The following is a 20,084-nucleotide window of genomic DNA, read 5'->3' as shown; positions in this document are numbered from 1 at the left end:
CCCCTCCTCTCTCCATTTCTCTCTGTTCTATCTAACAACAACGACATCAATAACAACAGTAATAACCACAACAGTGTTAAATAACAAGGGCAACAAAAGGGAACATAAATAAATATTTTTTTTTAAATTGGGGAGTCGGGCAGTAGCACAGCGGGTTAAGTGCACTTGGTGCAAAGCACAAGGACCGGCATAAGGATCCCGGTTTGAGCCCCACCTGCAGGGGAGTCGCTTCACAGGTGGTGAAGCAGGTCTGCAGGTGTCTGTCTTTCTCTCCCCCTCTCTGTCTACCCCTCCTCTCTCCATTTCTCTCTGTCCTATCCGACATCAACAACAACAATAATAACTACAACAATAAAAAAACAAGGGCAACAAAAGGGAATATATATATATATATATATATATTAAAATTGACCCAGGTATAAATAAATATTTTTTAAAAATTGGCCCAGGTGACCTGGGAGGTGGCTCAGTCACTAGAGAGTTGAACTTAGTTGCACAACATCCTGAGTTTTGTCGCCAGCATTGCATGTGTCAAAGTGATGCTCTGCTTTTTTTTTTCCTTCTTCTTCCTCTCTGTCATGTAAATAAATAGTTTATCTGAAGTAGTGAAACCCTAGCTGAAACCCCCCATCCCCTGCCACACACACACATCTTTGTGAGGGCTATCATTTTGTCTGAAACCATATGGTTGGTGTACAATGATGTGAGGAAAAGGTCCTTTTTTTGCCATAAACTTCCTCAGAGGAAGGGTCTGAGAGATGTTGCATCTGGTAGAGCACACACTTTGCTATATGTGAGTCCCTGGCCACCCCATGGGAGCGAACCATGCAAAAGATAACCTTCACTGGTACTGAAGTCTTTCTGTTCTATATTTGTTTTCTTTGTCTGGCTCTCCCTATCTATCCAGAAAACAGAGACAAAAAGGGAGTAGGAAGGCCTCTGGAATCATGGACTAGCACAGACATATAGCCCCAGCAGGGTGCTGGCAATAGGAAAAATAAAAAAAGAAAGAAAAGAGAAAAAAAAAAAAACTCCCTCAAGACTTAGAGACATATTTTGTCATTGCTGGGCTTTCACCAACCATGTTAACTTATTCAGTGAGAGACAGAGATAGAAGGAGGGATGAAAAGAGATCCCAGCACTGGAGGCTGGGTGGTGGTGGACCTGTTTGAATGCACATGTTACAAGCTTGCCAAGTTTGAGCCCCGGGCTCCCCACCGGCAGGGTGAAAGTTTACGAGCGCTGAAGCAGGGCTGCAGGTGTCTCTTTCTCACTCTCTGTTTCCCCTACCCTCTTGATTTCTGGCTGTCTCTATCAAATAAATAAAGATAATAAAAAATAATAATAAAAAGAAAGAAAGAGACCACAGCACCAAAGTTTCTTCCAGTACAGTGGGGGCCAGGCTCAAACCTGAGTCACATGCATGACAGAACAGCACACTATCCAGGGGAATTCTTTCCCTATCTTAAAATCTATTTGTGGTGGTCCGGGAGGTGGCGCAGTGGATAAAGCCCTTGACTCTCAAGCGTGAGGTCCTGAGTTCAAGCCCCGACAGCACAAGTATCAGAGTGATGTCTGGTTCTTTCTCTCTTTCCTCCTATCTTTCTCACCAATAAATAAATAAAATCTGTTTAAAAATCTATTTGTGAGTCTCTTTGCATAGCCACTATACTATCTCAGCAGGAGTGACATTTTAAACATTTTAACAACATTATTTATTTATTGGGTAGGGGGAAAGCATTGGTTATGCAAAGAAATTCACATGCCTGAGGCTCCAGAGTTCCAGGTTCAAACCCTGCACCACCATAAACCAGAACTAAATAGTGTTCTGGTAAAATTTATTTATTTGTTTTTACTATTTTATTTATTTTGTTTTTGAGAGAGATGCAGAGAGAGAGAGAGAGATACACCAGAGCACTGCTCAACTCTGGTTTATGGTGGTATGAGGGACTGAACCTGGGACTTTGGAAACTCAGGCATGAGAGTTTGTTTGTATAACCATGATGCTATCTCCTCAGTCCAAAATTTATTTATTAACATGATTAAGAGAAAAATTAAAAGGGTGGGGTGGAAAAAAAAGTGAAAAAAAAGAGAAAAATGGGGCTGGAGTAGATAGCATAATGTAAAGATAATGTAAAGAGACTCTCGTGGCAGGAGGAGGGTTGGGCGGTAGCGCAGCAGGTTAAGCACATATGGTGCGAATCCAAAGGACCGGCTGAAGGATCCTGGTTCCAGCCCCCGGCTCCCCACCTGCAGGGGGGTCGATTCACAAGCGGTGAAGCAGGTCTGCAGGTGTCTACTTTTCTCTCCTCCTCTCTGTCTTCCCCTCCTTTCTAGATTTCTCTCTGTCCTGTCCAACAACAATAGCTATAACAGTAACAAGGGCAACAACAAGGGTAACAAAATGGGAAAAATGGCCACCGGGAACAGTGGATTCATAGTGCAGGTACCGAGCCCCAGTGATAACCCTGGAGGCAAAAAAAAAAAAAGACTCTTATGCCAGAGGCTCCTAAGTCTCAGGTTCAGTTCCCCACCCCACCATAAGCCAGTGCTGAGCAGTGCTCTGGTAAAGAGAGAGAGACAAAGAGAAAGAGACAGAGAGAAATGGGAACCAGAACATTAGTTTGGCAGATGGGATGCTAAAGTTTGAACTCAGGACCTTATACTATATGCACTATAGCACCTCCTGCATCCATAAAGGCAAACTAAAAAACTAGACCCTCCATAAAGCATAGTTTTTTTTTATTATTTATTTCCTCTTTTGTTGCCCTTGTTGTTTTTTATTGTCATTGTAGTTCTTATTCTTGTTGTTGATGTCGTCGTTGTTGGATAGGACAGAGAGAAATGGAGAGAGGAGGGGAAGACAGAGAGGGGGAGAGAGAGACACCTGTAGACCTGCTTCACCACCTGTGAAGCCACTCCCCTGCAGGTGGGGAGCCAGGGGCTGGAACCACGATTCTTAGACTGGTCCTTGTGCTTCATGCCATGTGCGCTTAACCCGCTGCACTACTGCCCAAACCCCAGCATATAGTTTTGGTTTTTGTTTCTTTTTTATATTTATTTATTTATTTATTTTCCCTTTTGTTGCCCTTGTTGTTGTTATTATAGTTGTTGTTATTGATGTCGTCGTTGTTAGGACAGAGAGACATGGAGAGAGGAGGGGAAGACAGAGAGAGGGAGAGAAAGAGGGACACCTGCAGACCTGCTTCACCACCTGTGAAGCGACTCCCCTGCAGGTGGGGAGCCAGCGGCTCGAACCGGATTCTTACACGGGTCCTTGCGCTTTGCGCCATGTGCGCTTAACCCGCTGCGCTACCGCCCGACTCCCTATAGTTTTGTTTTGTTTTTTTCCTTCAGCTGGGGATTGAAATGTACTCTGCCTGTTGTGAGGTAAGTGTCACCATCTGAGACCAGTTCAGTCAAATTTGAGAGTATTTATTAAGCCGGCCAGTGGCTACACTCACAGCGAAAAGCGCCGCTCAGAGTGCAGTCCCGAGCTCAGTGTAGCACAACCATTTATAGGAAGGGGTAGATGCAGGAAGCAAGCTAGGTTACAGAAGCCAAATATGCGGTGGTTAAGGCGGTCTGTTACTGCAGTCAGGACAACCTGTTATGGAAACAATCAACAATCAACGACTAATTAATAACTTCAGAACACTCAGATCTACTTCTTGTTGGCAAGTAAAGCAGTTACACAGATCCAGGTCAAGATGGAGCCAGTTATGCTAAGGAAGTGGAGACTCTGTCCCATATCACTGAGCCATATTCCTGTTCGCTGAGCATAAAAATGAGTTCATGCAGTAGATAAAGCAATGGACACTCAAATATTAGATCCTGAGTGTGAACTCCGGCATCACATGTGCCAAAGTGATGCTCTGCTTCTTTCTTCCTCTCATATAAAGAAATAAATCTTGGGAGTCGGGTGGTAGCGCAGCGGGTTAAGCCCAAGTGGCAAAGCGCAAGGACCGGCCTAAGGATCCCGGTTGGAGCCCTGGCTCCCCACCTGCAGGGGCGTCCCCTCACAGGCGGTGAAGCAGGTCTGCAGGTGTGTTTCCCCCTCTCTGTCTTCCCCTCCTCTCTCCATTTCTCTGTCCTGCCCAACAACAACGACATCAATAACAACGATAATAATAACCACAACAATGGTAAAACAACCAGGGTAACAAAAGGGGAAAAAATGACCTCCAGGGGCAGTGGATTCGTGGTGCAGGCACCAAGCCCTGGCAATAACCCTGGAGGCAAAAAAAAAAAAATAGCTCAAGGTAATTTTAATATATATTATTTTTATTTATTATTGTATAGAAACAAAGAGAAATTGAGAAGGGAGGGGGAAGATAGAGAGGGAAAGATACAGAGAGACACCTGCAGCTCTGCTTCACCACTGGTGAAATTTTCCCCCTGCAGGTTAGGACCAGGGGCTTGAACCTGAATCCTTTGTACCTTGTAATATATGTGCTCAACCAAGTGCACCACCGCCTAGCCCCATTCAAGGTAAATTATTTAATGAAGTATATGACATGCCGATAGAAACTGCAAAAAATCATTAATTTACTGCTCCCAGAAACATCACACTATTTTTTGTTGTTGTAAACCAGAACACTGTTCATCTCTGTGGTGCTAGGGATTGAACCTGGCATCTCAGAGCCTCAGGCATGAAATCCTTTTTGTTCATTTAAGATTTTTTAATTTTCTTATGGATGGAAGAGAAAGGGCAAAAAGAACCAGAGCATCACTGTGGTCCATATGATATCAGGGCTTGAACTTGGAACCTTATGCTTGAGAGTTCAATGCTTTTTCCACAGTGCCCAATTCCCAGACCATGATAACAACGTCTTAGGAAATTATCAAACTATTGTGCTTCCCCCGGCCACACTGATTTTTACCTGTTTTCTTTTCTTTATTATTAGTGATTTAATATTAGCTTACAAAGTTACAATTCCACACCGTTCCCACCACCAGAGTTCTGTGTCCCCATTCCCTTCATTGAAAACTGTAGTGGTTCTCCCAAGGTTTGATTACTATTTCTATAACTCTGTAACTACGGATCTATATATCTATCTATTGTACTGCCCTTTTTTTTTTCCCTATGGTCCTGCCTTCTCTTCCTTTCTAAGTCACACCTATACCTATTATTACTTATTATTACTTTCGAATGTCCCTTCCTTTTTCCTCTTCTCTCTCTGTGTCCTGATGGAATTGGGTTTCAGAGCACTGCTCAGCTCTGACTTATGGGGTGCGAGGTATTGAACCTGGGACTTCAGAGCCTCAGGCATGAGTATCTCTTTGCTTAACCATTATGCTGTCTACACTCGCCCAGATTTTTTTTTTCTTTCTTTCTTTCAGTAGATTCTTTTGAAGCGAGGGCCACTAGCTTTTGGAATAGGTGACATCACCTGTCAGCTGACGCTCCAGCGGTGAGGCAGTGGGAAAGAGAGGCGGGCAGTGGGTCCTGGTATCATCTTACAGCAACTTCCTTCTCCCCTCCCACTCCTCTCGCCCCAATAGGTGGCCTCACACCTAGGAGAACCCGGAAGTAGACAGCCATAAAAAAGCCAACCGCGGGCAAGTAGGGAGGCAGAGTCCGGAGGCGCGGACACACCGCCAGCAATGAGAACGCGCGGCCGGCTTTTAAGGGGTGGGGCTCGCGGCCACAGCTCTATGCGCGTGCGTACAGGCACCCTTTGCCCGCGCCAGAGGGGCGGGGCGGGGGGGGGAGGGTCGCTCGGCGCCTCTGCGCCTGCGCCTGCGCCTGGGCGCAAGGTGGGGCTGCGGGCGCCGGCGCAGGGTTAGGGGGGCAACTTTCAACCGTCACCCCGAGAAGGGTGGCAGCGGGATGGCGACGGCATCTGGGTCCTCGGACTTAGCCGTCTCCCGAGCGCCCTCGCCTGGTGGGGGTATCCAGGCGGCGGGTGCGGCGGCCGCTGTGGCCGCTGCGGCCGAGGAGGAGGAGCGAGAGGTGGTCCGGGTCCGAGTCAAGGTGAGGCTAGCAGGCAGCTGGCCAGCTCCCCCGAGCATCTTGGGGAAGGGCAAGGCGCTGCCTGTCGGGGGGATGCGGGGCTGGGCCAGAGATTTGAAGTGCTGCTTGGAGGGCGACACTTGCGGACTGAGTGATGGGGAGGGAAGTTGGACCTGGGATTTCGGGGGGAGGGGCAGGGCCTGAGGGCTTGGGGCCCTAGGGACACGTCCGGGGCGGGCGACTGAAATGTAGGGGAGGGGCGTGGAGATTCTGTGTATGGGGTCGAGGTCTGAACAGTTGATGGGGACCCCTAGAAATGACGGGAGATCTTTTTTCTGTCTGCAAAGGAGACTCTGAAGCCCATGCAACATATGAGCAGGCAGAGACTTGTCAGGGAGACGAATGGCTAAGTAAATGAGATGCTCTGGACACAGGTGCATGGAATCATGACTGACCGTCCGTCCCCAAAGAGGTTTTGAAAGGGGGCGGCCCAAAATATAAAAAGTCTTGTGGGGGCCGGTGGTGGCACACATGGTTGAGTGCACATGTTACAATGTGCAAACCCCTGGTCCTCAACTGCAGGAGGAAAGCTTTAGGAGTGGTGAAGTAGTGTTGTAGGTGTCTCCCTATCACCCTCTACCCTCTCTATTTATGGCTGTTTCTATCCAATACAGATAATAAAAATTAAATAGAAAGTCTTGTGCTTGGGGGAGGAGAGGGAAAGCCAAGAGTGCACTAGGCGGTAGGAACATGGAAGGCAAAGGATCTGGTGAAATAGCTTTTGCTTGGATTGTGTGCTGCTTTGCCATGTGTGCCACCCGGGTTCAAGCCCGGCCCCCACGGCATTGAAGGAAGCTTGGGTGTTGTGGTGTCTCTCTCTCTCTCTCTCTTTCCCTCTCCCCCTGCCATTTCTGTCTAAAAAATAGATACAAACTTACTTAAAAAAGAAAAAAAGAACAAAGCTTGAGTGCTTCAGCTGACCTTGGTATGCTATTTCATATTTCCATATTGCTGGAGCAGAGACAGAACAGTAAAAGGTGAATTGGAGAACAGGCCAGCAGATGGGGCAGTGACTGGAGCACTGGGTTCTCCGGCATGAGGTCCTGAGTTCAGTCCCCAGCAAGGCACATGCCAGAATGATACTCTCTTTTTAAATATATATATTTTATTTATTACTGGATAGAGACAGAGAAATTGAAAGGAGAGGGAGAGATAGAGACAGAGAGATACATGCAGCCCTGCTTCACCACTCATGAAGCTTTTCCTGTGTAGGTGGGGACCAGGGGCTTGAACCTGGGTCCTTGAGCACTGTAATGTGTACCCTTAACCAGGTGCGCCTCTGCCTCTCATAAATAAATAACTTTCTTTTAGAGAAAGTGGGAAAATTGTTCTATTCAGGGAATCAGCACACGTGAAGGCCCAGAAGCAGGATGTGCTCAAAGCAATTTTCCTTTGGTGATACCAGCATATAAAAGTTAAAGAAAGGGGTAGGGGAAATAGCACAATGGTTATGAAAACAGCTTCTCATGCCTGAGACTCTAAAGTCTCAGGTTCAGTCCCCCACACCACCATAAGCCAGAGCTAAGCAGTTTTTCTCTTAGCTTTTCAAAGCTAAGGTGTTTCTCTCTTGTCTCTCTCTCTCTTTGCGTCTCTCTCAAAAACAAAATAAATAAAATATTTTTTTAAAAAAAGTTAAAGGGAGTCAGGTGGTAGCACAGTGGGTTAAGCGCAGGTGGCACAAAACACAAGGACCAGCATAAGGACACCAGAACACTTCTCAGCTCTGGCTTATAGTGGTGCTGGAGATTAAACATGGGACTTCAGAATCTCAGGCGTGTAAGTCCTTTGTAGAGCCCTTATGCTGTCTACCCAGTCCCAGCTTTCGTCTTTTTTTTTTAACTTTTTAAAAAATTTAATATTTATTCATTCATTCCCTTTTGTTGCCCTTGTAGTTATTATTGTTGTTGTTATTGATGTTATCATTGTTAGGACAGAGAGAAATGGAGAGAGGAGGGGAAGACAGAGAGAGGGAGAGAAAGATAGACACCTGCAGACCTGCTTCACCGCCTGTAAAGCGACTCCCCTGCAGGTGGGGAGCTGGGGGCTCGAACCGGTATCTTTACGTCTGTCCTTGCACTTTGTGCCACCTGCGCTTAACCCGCTGTGCTACCACCTGACTCCCTTTCTGTATCTTCTTTCTGTATCTCTCTCATTAGTATAAAGTAAATGTCCCTGGGTCCATACTCCCAGAGGGATAAAGACTAGGAAAGCTACCAGGGGAGGGGATGGGATATGGAGCTCTGGTGGTGGGAATTGTATGGAGTTGGACCCCCTCTTATCCTATGGTTTCTGTCAGTGTTTCCTTTTTATAAATAAAAATTTAAAAAATAAGTAAAACTACATATAAAAAAAAGCTAAAGGGCCAGCAAAATAGTTCACTTGGATAGTAAGCTGCGCATGATCCAGGTTCCAGCCCAGTCCCTACCTTGTTGAAGGAAGCTTTGGTGCTGTAGTCTCTTTCATTCCCTTCTATCCAAAACACTGACTGGAGACAGGCTAGGCCCCGTCGGCCCAGCTGCTGGGTACCAGGAGATAAGTAAGGGGCATACACCTTCCCATGTACAACTCCCTTAGTATCATTCCTCACACCACATGGGGACTTGTACAGATGGTTTGGTGGTGTTGTGGTCTCTTCTCTCTCTCTCTTCCTCTTCTTTCTCTCTCCACACACACACCTCTCCCCTTTCCCTTGCTTTCCCTCCCCCCTTTCTCTAGGTAAGAATTGGTATATTGCACCAAAGTAAAAGACTCTGGGGTTGGTGAGGGGGGAGTACATGTCCCCAAAAGGTGACAGAAGACCTAGTGGGGGTTGTATTATTATGCTGAAAACTGAGAAAAGTTATGTGCAAAGTATTTACTGTCAAATGTAAAACATTAATCCCCGGGAGTCGGGCAGTAGCGCAGTGGGTTAAGCGCACGTGGATAGGACAGAGAGAAATCCAGAGAGGAGGGGAAGACAGAGGGGGAAAGAAAGACAGACACCTACAGACCTGCTTTACTTCCTAGTCTTTATCCCTCTGGGAGTATGGACCCAGGGACATTATTTTATATTAATGAGAGAGATACAGAAAGAGAGCCGGGCGGTAGCGCAGCGGGTTAAGCGCAGGTGGCGCAAAGTGCAAGGACCGGCATAAGGATCCTGGTTAGAGCCCCCGACTCCCCACCTGCAGGGGAGTTGCTTCATAGGCGGTGAAGCAGGTCTGTAGGTGTCTGTCTTTCTCTCCCCCTCTGTCTTCCCCTCCTCTCTGGATTTCTCTCTGTCCTATCCGACAGCCACAACAACAACAATAATAATAATAAGCACAACAATGATGGAACAACAAGGGCAACAAAAGGGGAAAAATGGTCTCCAGGAGCAGTGGATTTGTGGTGCAGGCACCGAGCCCTGGCTATAACCCTGGGGGCAAAACAAAAAAAAAAAAACATGGATCCCCCAATAAAGAAATTAAAAACAAAAAAGAATTGAGCCAGAGAGGTTACTCAGTGTTATTGCTCATGCTTGAGGCCTTGGTTTGATTCCCCAGTACTGAATTAAAACAAAACCAACCAAACAAAACATCCTAAAGCCCTGGCCAGTGAAATGCGAAATAACTCACTTAGTGTACTGTTTGGCCCTGTGCACAACCGGGATTTGAGCCCAGCCCTCGCTGCATTGAAGGAAGCTTCAGTGACATATTGTCTTTAACCCTCTCTTTACTGTCTCTGTCTAAAAAAAAAAAATCCTAAGTGCAACTGTGTGGCCCCTCTGCTCAGAGCCCTTCCGACTCCCTCTTCACTCACAAAAAGCACTAGAGTCCTTACTGTGGCCCTGAACCCCCATCCTAGTCTATCTCCAGCCTCACTGCTTTGCCATAATGACAGGCCTTCCCCTTGGCTTCTGTCTTCTCTCTGCAGAAATTCGACAACTTCTCATCCACCACCGAATTCCGTTCTTTTGCCGTGGACCCGCAGATCACCTCCCTCGATGTTTTACAACACATCCTCATCCGAGCCTTTGACTTGAATGGGTGAGTGACAGGGTGCTGGGTGCTGGCTGGCCAGCATTTGGTAGGGTGCTGCTGTTTGGTCTGTTTGTTTCCCCATGGTTGCAGTAGTTAGCACAACATACTTTGCATAGTTCTATAAGTCTAGCTCGAGAACAAATTCTTGGCCATTATGTATTATTTATTTATTTTTTGGTATGGGTAGTTTTCTTTTTTCTTTTTTTTTCCCCCAGAACAATGTTTTATTTCAATTGAAAATTTACATAAGACAAAACTTGGTAATTTTCTTTAAATTTCTTTATGGGGGGGGGGGGGGCTAGGCAGTAGCGCAGCAGATTAAACTCACATGGCACAAAGTGCACAGACCAGCATAAGGATCCCGGTTTGAGCCCCCAGCTCCCCACCTCTGCGGGGGTGAGGGGGTCACTTCACAGGCAGTGAAGCAGATCTGCAGGTGTCTATCTTTCTCTCACCCTGTCTTCCCCTCTCTCAATTCCTCTCTGTCTTATCCAACAACAACAATGATAAACAAGGGCAACAAAAGGGAAAAAATAGCCTCCAGGAACGGTGGATTTGTAGTGCAGGCACCGAGCCCCAGCAATAGCCCTGGAGGTTAAAAAAAAAAAAAAAAAAAAAACTTTTTTAAAAAAAATAAATACTTATTTTTTTTTTATATATTTAAGTTTTATTTGTTTGTTTTTTACCAGAGCACTGCTCAGCTCTGGTTTATGGTGGTGCAGGGGATTGAACCTGGGACTCCAGAGTCTCAGGCATGAGAGTCACTTTGCATAACCATTATGTTATCTACCCCCACCCCAACCAAAAATGCTTTATTGGGGGGATTAATGGTTTACAGTTGACAGTAAAATACATATGGGTAATTTTTGTTGCTGAAAATACCATCTAGGGCTGGGGGGTAGCTCACCGAGCAGAATGCACGTTACCACACCCAAAGACCTGAGTTCAAACCCCAGCACCACATGGGAGCACCATGCATAGCACCAGATGAAGGTGCTCTCCTTCTCTCTCTCCCTCTCTGTCTCTATCTGAAAGCAAAAGGAAACAGATTCACTGGGAGCAGTGGGATCCCAAAGACTCCAAGCCCTTGCCGCCAAGAGATATACATAACATACAGATAGGAAATTGGGCGGTAGCGCAGTGGGTTGAGCGCACATGGCTCAAAGTGCAAGGACTGGCGGAAGGATCCCAGTTCGAGCCCCCCCGGCTCCCCACCTGCAGGGGAGTCGCTTCACAGGTGGTGAAGCAGGTCTGTAGGTCTCTCACTTTCTCCCCCCCCCCCCGCTCTGTCTTCCCCATCTCTCTCCATTTCTCTCTGTCCTATCCAGCAACGGTGATATCAGTAATAGCTACAACAATAAATAAATAAATAATTTTTTAGAAATACAGATAACTAACACAGAAAGGCTGCCTTCTTGGTTCTATCCCTCAAACACTGTTCCCTTGCCCGGAATGGAAAGGCACTTTGCCCATTTCTCCCATGCCTTCCAGCTGGGAACAGGTGTGTGTCTATCCTGTTTGGATCACAAAGCAAAACCAGAGAGCAGGACCCCAGGCCAACCGCCCTAAACCAGTACCTAGCACGGAGTAGGAGTTGTTCTCAGCAACTTCCACCTCTTCTGGAGACTGCCCCCTCCAGCCCAGGCCTCCACGGATAGGCCCCCTGAGAGCTGCTGTGCCTCCTCTGTCAGAAAGAAGAACTTTGTCATCAGCTATCTGGGCCGGAACCGACTAGGCCAGGAAGCCTACCTTTCCCTCCTTTCTGACTGGGACCTCAGCACGGCTTTCACCACCGCCTCCAAACCTTACCTACAGCTGCGCGTGGAGATCCGGCCCTCTGAAGACAGTGAGTACCGCACACAGGGGAGCCGGAGGGTGGAGGGTCTGGTGTGGGGCTTCATGGTTGGCTAAGTGATAAGGCCTCCCAAATCCTGATCCCGGTTCAGCCACTGGACCTCAGCATCTGCCCCTGTGAAGCAGACTATCTAGATACGGGAGACAGCAGAGTGGTTCTGCAGAAAGCTTTTTTGTCTAAAGTCCCAGGTTCAATTCCTAGCATCATCATAAGCCAGAGCTGAGCAGTGCTGTAAGTAATTATATATATATATATATAATTAATAATATATATATATTATTAATAATATATATATATGACTGGGGAGATAACATGGTGTTTCTGCCAAGGGTTTTCATGCCTGGGGCTGTGAAGCCCCAGGTTCAATTCCCAGCACCACCATAAGCCAGAGCTGAGCAATATTCTGTTATGAAAATACAGGCATGCATTACATATGTACCAGAGGTGGGACAATAGATAAAGAATGAGGTTTTGAGTTTGACCCCTGGCAAAACATTACACTATCCAGGTGAGCTATTTTGCTGGCCCTGTATGCTGTCTTATAGCTCTTTTATTTTTACCAGAGCCCTGCTCAGCTCTGGCTTATGGTGATGGTGCAGGGGATTGAACGTGGGACTCTTTTGAGCCTCAGGCATGAGAGTCTCTTTGCAGAACCATTATGCTATCTATGCCCACAGTCTCCTCACTTTGGAGCAATGTCCCATTCTATAGGCTTATGCAGATATTTTCCTATATATAGACTTTTTTTTTCTAATATCTTCTTTTTTTAAAATATATATTTTTTAATTTTAATTTTATTTTTGAGAGAGATGAAGAGAAAGAGAAACACACACAGAGAGAAACACCAGAGCACTGCTCAGCTCTGGCTTATGGTGGTACGGGGGATTGAACCTGGGACTTGGGAGCCTCAGGCATGAGAGTCTGTTTGCATAACCCTTATGCTGTCTCCCCGCCCGCTTCTAATCTCTTCGAACAGCTCATCTTTTAGAAAGATTTATTTATATTGGGCTGGGGAGAAAGCAGAGTGGTTACACGAATGACTTCCATGCCTGAGACTTGGAAATCCTAGGTTTAACCCATGGCACCATAGTAATCTATAGCTGAACAGTGGTCTTGCTTTAAAACGTTTTTTTTTTAATATTTTTAATCTTCCTTTAAATATCTTATTTTAATGGGCGAGAGAGATAGAGAGATATGGGGGTATAGAGAGAAAGATAAAAACAGAAAGACCAAAGCACTGCTCAGCTCTGACTTATGGTGGTGTGGGGGCAGGGGGGGGGGTTAATCCTGAGACCGCGGAGCCTCAGGCATGAAAGTCTTTTTGTGGAAACATTATGCTGTCTCTGCAGCCCCAGATTGATTGATTGATTGATTGATTGATGAGAGTTTGAGAACCAGAGTATTACTCTGGCACATGTGATGTCAGAGATTGAACTCGGGACTTCACCCTTGAGAGTCCAGTGCTTTATCCATTGTACCACCTCCTTGGCCATTATAATAATTATTGTTTTTAATCAAAGCACTGATCAGCTCTGGTTTATGGTGGTGCCATGAATTGAACCTAGGACTTGGGAGCCTCAGGCATGAGAGTCTCTTTTCATAACCATTGTGCTATTCACCCCCCTTTCTTTTCTTTTGTTTTAAATATTTTTTATTTATTTGTTATTGGATAGAAACAGAGAAATTGAGAGGGGAGGAAGAGACAGAGAGACACCTGCAGCCCTGCTTCACCACTCATGAAACTTTCCCCCGGCAGGTGGGGACCAGGGGCTTGAACCCAGGTCCTTGTGCACTGTAATGTGTACTCTCAACCAGGTGCACCACCACCTGCCTCCTTATTTTCAAGATTTTATTTATTTACTAATGAGAAAGATAGAAAAAGAGAAAAAGAACCAGACATCACTCTGATACATGTGCTGCCCAGGATTGAGTTCAGGACCTCATGCTTAAGATCTAATGCTTTATCCATTGTGCCTGCCACGTCCCGGGTCACTCCCTTATTTTCTTCTTAAGGTGAAATTCTGCTCAATCAGCATTGTGATAAGTAGACCTACCTCTTGTCTTAAGTTTTTTTTTTTTTTTTTTTTAAATATTTATTCCCTTTTGTTGCCCTTGTTGTTTTATTGTTGTAGCTATTATTGTTGTTATTATTGATGTCATCGTTGTTGGATAGGATGGAGAGAAATGGAGAGCGGAGGGGAAGACAGAGGGAGAGAGAAAGACAGACACCTGCAGACCTGCTTCATCGCCTGTGAAGTGACTCCCCTGCAGGTGGGGAGCCAGGGGCTCGAACCGGGAGTCTTCCGCCGGTGCTTATGCTTCACGCCACGTGCACTTAACCCGCTGCGCTAGCACCCGACTCCCCTAAGTTGTTTTTTTTAATTACTTTATTTATTTTAGGGACTGGGTGGTGGTACACCTAGTTGGGTGCACACATTACCATGGGCAAGGACCCAGATCCAAGCGCTTGGTTACCCCCCCACCCCCAGCACAGGAAAGCTTCACGAGTAGTTAAGCAGGTCTGCAGGTGTTTATCTTTCTCTGCCCGTCTCTGTCTTCCCCTCCTTTCTCTATTTTTGTCTGTCCTGTACAACAACAGCAATAGTAACAATAACAATAAAAACAACAAAGACGAAAAATGGCCTCAAGGAGCAGTGGATTCCCAGTGCAAGCACCAAGCCCCAGCAATAGGTTATCGGCAAGATCAAGATTTCTTTTCTTTGCAAAAATGCACTATAACTTTTCTGACCACCCAGTAATAATGGGAAAGAGAAGGAGAAAGAATTAGAGCATCTTTTTTTTTTCTTTTTTTTGCATCCAGGGTTATTGCTGGGGCTCAGTGCCTGTACCATGAATCCACTGCTCCTGGAGGCTATTTTTCCCTTTTTCTTGCCCTTGTTGTTTATCATTGTTGTCATTATTGTTGTCGTTATTGCTGTCGTTGTTGGATAGGACAGAGAGAAAAGGGGAGAGGAGGGGAAGACAGAGAAAGGGAGAGAAAGATAGACACCTGCAGACCTGCTTCACTGTCTGTGAAGTGACTCCCCTGCAGGTGGGGAGCCACGGGCTTGAACTGGGATCCTTACGCCGGTCCTTGAGCTTCACGCCACGTGCACTTCACCCGCTGCACTACTGCCCAATCCCCCAGAGCATCATTTCTGACACATGCACTGCCATGTGTTCAACACTTTATCCACTGGGTCACTAACAACGTTAGTTTTTGTTTGTTTGTTTATTTGTGGAGTCAGAGTTAGTTTGCTTATGATTGAAGGTTTGTTTTAGTTATTTCTATTCCACATATGAGTGAAACCATCCCATAGTTGGCTTTCACTTCTTTAGTTCTGCCACCTACTTAGCATAATCACCTCCAGTTCTATCCCTTTTGTCCCACATGACATAATGTCATCTTTTTTAATAACCAAGTAGTCTTCCATTGGGTATATAATCTCAATGCTTCTTCTTTTAATCTCAATATTTCCTTTTTTTTACAATTTTCTTTTTTTAATATATATATATGTATGTATATATATATGTATGTATGTATGTATATTTCCTATTCTTTACCCCTCTGGGAGTAGGGACCCAGGGTCATTATGGGGTGCAGAAGGTGGGAGGCCTGCTTCCCCACTGAACAGGGGCGTTGACAGGTCGATCCATACTCCCAGCCTGTCTCTGTCTTTCCCTAGTGGCAGCATCTGGGACCTGGTGGCTGAAAAAGAGTTAACAGGGGCCGGGCTGTAGTGCAACGGGTTAAGCATACATGGCGCAAAGCACAAGGACCGGCATAGGGATCCCAGTTCGAGCCCCTGGTTCCCCACCTGTGGTTCTTCACAAGCAGTGAAGCAGGTCTGTAGTGTCTATCTTTCTCTCCCCCTCTCTGTCTTCCCCTCTTCTCTCCATTTTTCTCTGTCCTGTCCATCAATGACAACAATAACAACAACAGCAACAACAATAACCACAACAACAAGGGCAACGAAAGGAGAAAAATGACCTCCAGGTGCAGTGGATTTGTAGTGCAGGCACCAAGCCCCAGCAATAACCCTAGAGGCATGCGCAAAAAAAAAAAAAAAAAAAAGAGAGAGAAAGAAAGTCAACATTTAAAGCCATACAAATTGTTAATTAATCATGAACCTAAAGGCTGTAATATTGCAGATGAAGATTTGGGGGGGTCTCCATTTTGGAAATAGCTAGTAGGTCTATTTTAGATATATTCCAAAGGGCCCATGACTTTATTAGTTTTTTTCTGAGCCTGACATCTGATATGCAGGTGGATCCACATTATTGTCTGGGGAGATGATGTCATGGCTGGAAAAGGGACTGGAAAGCTGGATCAGGAAAGAGAGTAGCTCCCAAATATGGGAAGTGTATAAATATCGTTGACTATAAACCCCATCAATTTGATCTGGGGTCCATATTCAACATAGGAACCTATGTAACCTCTACATCCCTGTAGGTCCAAACTCGCATTCTGTGGTCATGGCTAGGAACATTCTGAGTTGTTCCAATTTCAGGACCCATCTTCTTTAGGTGGTAGATAGAGTATGTTATCCAACTCCCCTCAGAGGATGGAACATTCTCTACCATTGTTGTTCCACATTGAGGGCAAGGTCCTATGGTGCTCACAGAGGAGTCCATTATGTTGTTCCTGATGCAGATGACCAGTGATAATGGAGAGAGGGATCTATTTGAGACCTAGGCTCATTGTGTCTGTGTGGAAATCCCAGGACTCCCCAACTAGGGCCCCAGCTGATAGGGTCACCTGATAGTGACTAAAGAGCCATCATAGGGAATTGGCGGTAGCGCAACAGGTTAAACACAAGTGGCACAAAGCGCAAGGACCGGTGTAAGGAAACCAGTTTGAGCCCCTGGCTTCCCACCTGCAGGGGAGTCGCTTCACAGGTGGTGAAGCAGGTCTGCAGGTGTCTTATCTTTCTCTCCCCCTCTCTGTCTTCCCCTCCTCTCTCCATTTCTCTCTGTCCTAACAACAATATCAATAATAACTACAATAATAAAACAAGGGCAACAAAAGGGAATGAATAAATAAATATTTTTTAAAAGAGTCATTATTAAAGTATGCCAGTCTTTTGCCCTTATTCAGCTTTTGTGGTTCTTACTTTGATAAGGTTAGCTTTGGAGTGAGTGAGTTAAGTGGAATAGGAAGTAGGTGAGGAGGGTATCTAGGTCTAAGTACAAACTATTTCATTAGGTACTTTAAGGTGTCTTTTTCAGGTCTTTCTACTTGTTTGCTTCATTTATTGACTCAGTGCAGACTATTGTGCACTTTTGCCTTAAGGTATATATTTTGCCCTAATTTATGGATGCATGTGTATATCTTCCCTATCTCATGGGCCCTGGTCTATATCTAGGTTTTGAGGCTTTGTTAGGAATTGGACCACCAGAACTGGAATTACGGAGTCCTATGAGCTAGGAAAGGTTTCACCCGAGTAATGATGATGAAGGGTTGACATTCCATGCCTGATGACATCTCTGGACACAGTCCGAAGTAAAGTGTGCCGAGGTGGTACTCACTGCACTGAATAGGTTGCGATCAGCAGATACAGTACCAGTTGGTATGAATTGAGAGAAGTGGGGAGTCGGGCGGTAGTGCAGCGGGTTAAGCGCACGTGGCACAAAGCGCAAGGACTGGTTAGGATCCTGATTCAAGCCCCCAGCTCCCCACCTGCAGGGAGGTCACTTCACAGGCGGTGAAGCAGGTCTGCAGGTATCTTGCTGTGTCCTTCTTCCTCTCTATCTCCCCCTTCTCTCTCAATTTCTCTCTGTCTCTATCTACTAACAAATAAATTAATTAAATTAAAAAGAATTGAGAGAAGCATGCAGGAATGTGAGCCCCACCCTACAGGTTCCAGGACTGGGGAAATAATGGGCTTTATAGAGGCAGCAGGAGGCTCCTGCTATCTTGGGGTTTAAGAAGGCAATAGAGAGCAGGGGTAGATAGCATAATGGTTATGCAAACAGAAGGCAGTAGTTGTTGCTATAAACAAATTATTTGGCGATCTCAATATTTATTTATCCAGTTATCAGTCAGTGAACATTTAGGTTGATTCCATATATTTTCTTAAAGGACTGTAGCCACTGATGCTTTTTTAAAAAAATTATTTATTTATTCATGAGAAAGATAGGAGGAGAGAGAAAGAACCAGCCATCTCTCTGGTACATGTGCTGCCGGGGATTGAACTCGGGACCTCATGCTTGAGAGTCCACTGCGCCACCTCCTGGGCCACTGATTCCATATTTTGTGTATAGTGCAGCTAATAAGCGTAGAGCTTCATATTATCTTTTTGAACCAATGTCTTTTTTGTTTGTTTTGCCTCCAGGGTTATCACTGGGGCTCGGTGTCTGCACTAAGAATACACTGCTCCTGGACACCATTTTTTCTTTTTTGTTTTTAAAGATTTTATTTATTTTATTAATGAGAAAGATAGGAGAGAAAGAAAGAACCAGATATCACTCTGGTACATGTGCTGCCGGGTATTGAACTCGGGACCTCATGCTTGAGAATCCAATGCTTTATCCACTGCACCACCTGCCGGACCACAAGGCCCCCATTTTTTCCATTTTGTTGTGGTTGTCGTTATTGTATTGTTATTGCTGCTCTTGTTGGACGGGACAAAGAGAAATTGAGAGAGGAGGGGGAGAGAAAGATAGATACCTGCAGACATGCTTCAATGCTTGTGAAGTGACCCCCCCTGCAGGTGGAGAGCTGGGGACTCAAACCGGGATCCTTGGTCCTGTCCTTGCACTTTACACCATGTGCACTTAACCCAGTGCACTAATGTCCGTCCCAAACCAATGTTTTTTGGTTTTTTTTTTTAATTGACTCATTTATTGGATAGAGACAGAGAGAAACTGAGATGGGAAAGGGAGATAGAGAGGGAGAGAGAGAAAGACACCTGCAGCTCTGCTTTTACCACTTGTGAAGCTTTTTTCTTCTACAGGTGTGAACTAGGGACTTGAACCTGGGTATCTGTGGATGGTAACATGTGCACTTAACTGGATGTGCCATCATCTGCCCCACACCCACACCCACACCCACATATACACATTTTCATGTCCATATGCCTAGGAGTAGTATTGCAGGCGAGTTCCATTTGTTTAAGGACTCCGCACACTGTTTTCCAAAGGGGCTAAACCAGTTTGTCTTCCCACCAACAGTATATCGGGGATGCCGTTTCCCTACATCCCAGCTAGTACTTCTTTCCTTTCTTGGAGATGGAGGCCATTGACAAGGTCTTTCGCTTCCTATGGTAGAGTAGCTCCAAGGCATCTCACCTTTTTGGATTTTTCAGTGCATTTTTATTATTTATTGAATACATTCAGATTGAGAGGGGAGGGGGAGATAGACAGAGACACCTGCAGCACTGCTTCACCACTTGCAAAGCTTCCCACCACCACAAGCGGGAACCAGGGCCTCAAACCTGGGTCCTTGGGTATTATAAAGTGTGCACTCAACCAGGTGTGCCACCACCGGGCCCCTTCAGTGCATTAATAAATGGGATTTTGTCCTAGTTTTTCTTTTCCTCTGAGTCATCATTTGTGTATAGAAATGTAACAGATTTATGTAAAAAAAAAAATGTATGTATACTGACATCATGCCCTGTCACTTTATGGAATTTATTCATTGTTTCTAGCAGTCTTTTTGGTGGAGTCTTTAGGATTTTCTGCGTCTAATACCATGCCATCTGCAAATAGTGATTGATATCTTTGCTTTTCTTCCAATTTGTATTTCTTCTATATTTATTTATTTTATTATTGGATAGAGACAGAGACATTGACTGGGGAGGGGGAGAGAGGGCGGGGGTAGATAGCCTAATGGTTATGCAAAGAGACTCTCATGCCTGAGGCTCCAAAGCCCCAGTGCTCTGGTAAAAAAAAAAAATATATATATATATATATAGACAGACAGGCACCTACAGACCAGCTCCACAACTTGTGAAGCTTTCCTCCTGCAGGTGGGGACCAGGGGCTTGAACCTGCATCCTTGCGCACTGTAATGTGTGCACTTAACCAGCTGTGTCACTGCCAGGCCCCATACCCTTCTCTATCTTTTCTTGCCGGAGTCTTCAGCACTAGGTTGAAGAGTAGTGGCAAGAGTTAGGCCTACCTTTTAAAAACGTTATAGATAGTAAAATATACATAATCGTTTTTTATATTTGTTTTTATTACAGAGACAAAAATTGGGGAGGAGGCGGGT

At 45.4% G+C, this 20,084-nt stretch overlaps 1 protein-coding gene across 2 annotated transcripts in view; it reads left to right on the top strand.

Moving 5' to 3' along the window:
- Positions 1–5,691: 5,691 nt before the first annotated feature.
- The window catches only part of TBC1D25 (TBC1 domain family member 25), a 31,219-nt gene continuing 16,826 nt past the window's right edge, over positions 5,692–20,084 (top strand). Inside the window, exons 1-3 of one of the 2 annotated variants that reach the window (XM_016190957.2) lie at positions 5,692–5,977; positions 9,911–10,023; positions 11,709–11,863. In XM_016190957.2, coding sequence (XP_016046443.1) covers positions 5,834–5,977; positions 9,911–10,023; positions 11,709–11,863 — 412 coding nt within the window. In that variant the 5' untranslated portion in view covers positions 5,692–5,833. The remainder of the gene's footprint in view (positions 5,978–9,910; positions 10,024–11,708; positions 11,864–20,084) is intronic. The other variant, XM_007529388.3, reaches the window with a different exon arrangement.

Source organism: Erinaceus europaeus, chromosome X (genome assembly GCF_950295315.1).
Source record: "Erinaceus europaeus chromosome X, mEriEur2.1, whole genome shotgun sequence".
Classification (NCBI taxonomy): Eukaryota; Metazoa; Chordata; class Mammalia; order Eulipotyphla; family Erinaceidae; genus Erinaceus; species Erinaceus europaeus.
The sequence above is the reverse complement of the archived record's forward strand: the minus strand, read 5'-3'. Positions and strand labels throughout refer to the sequence as shown.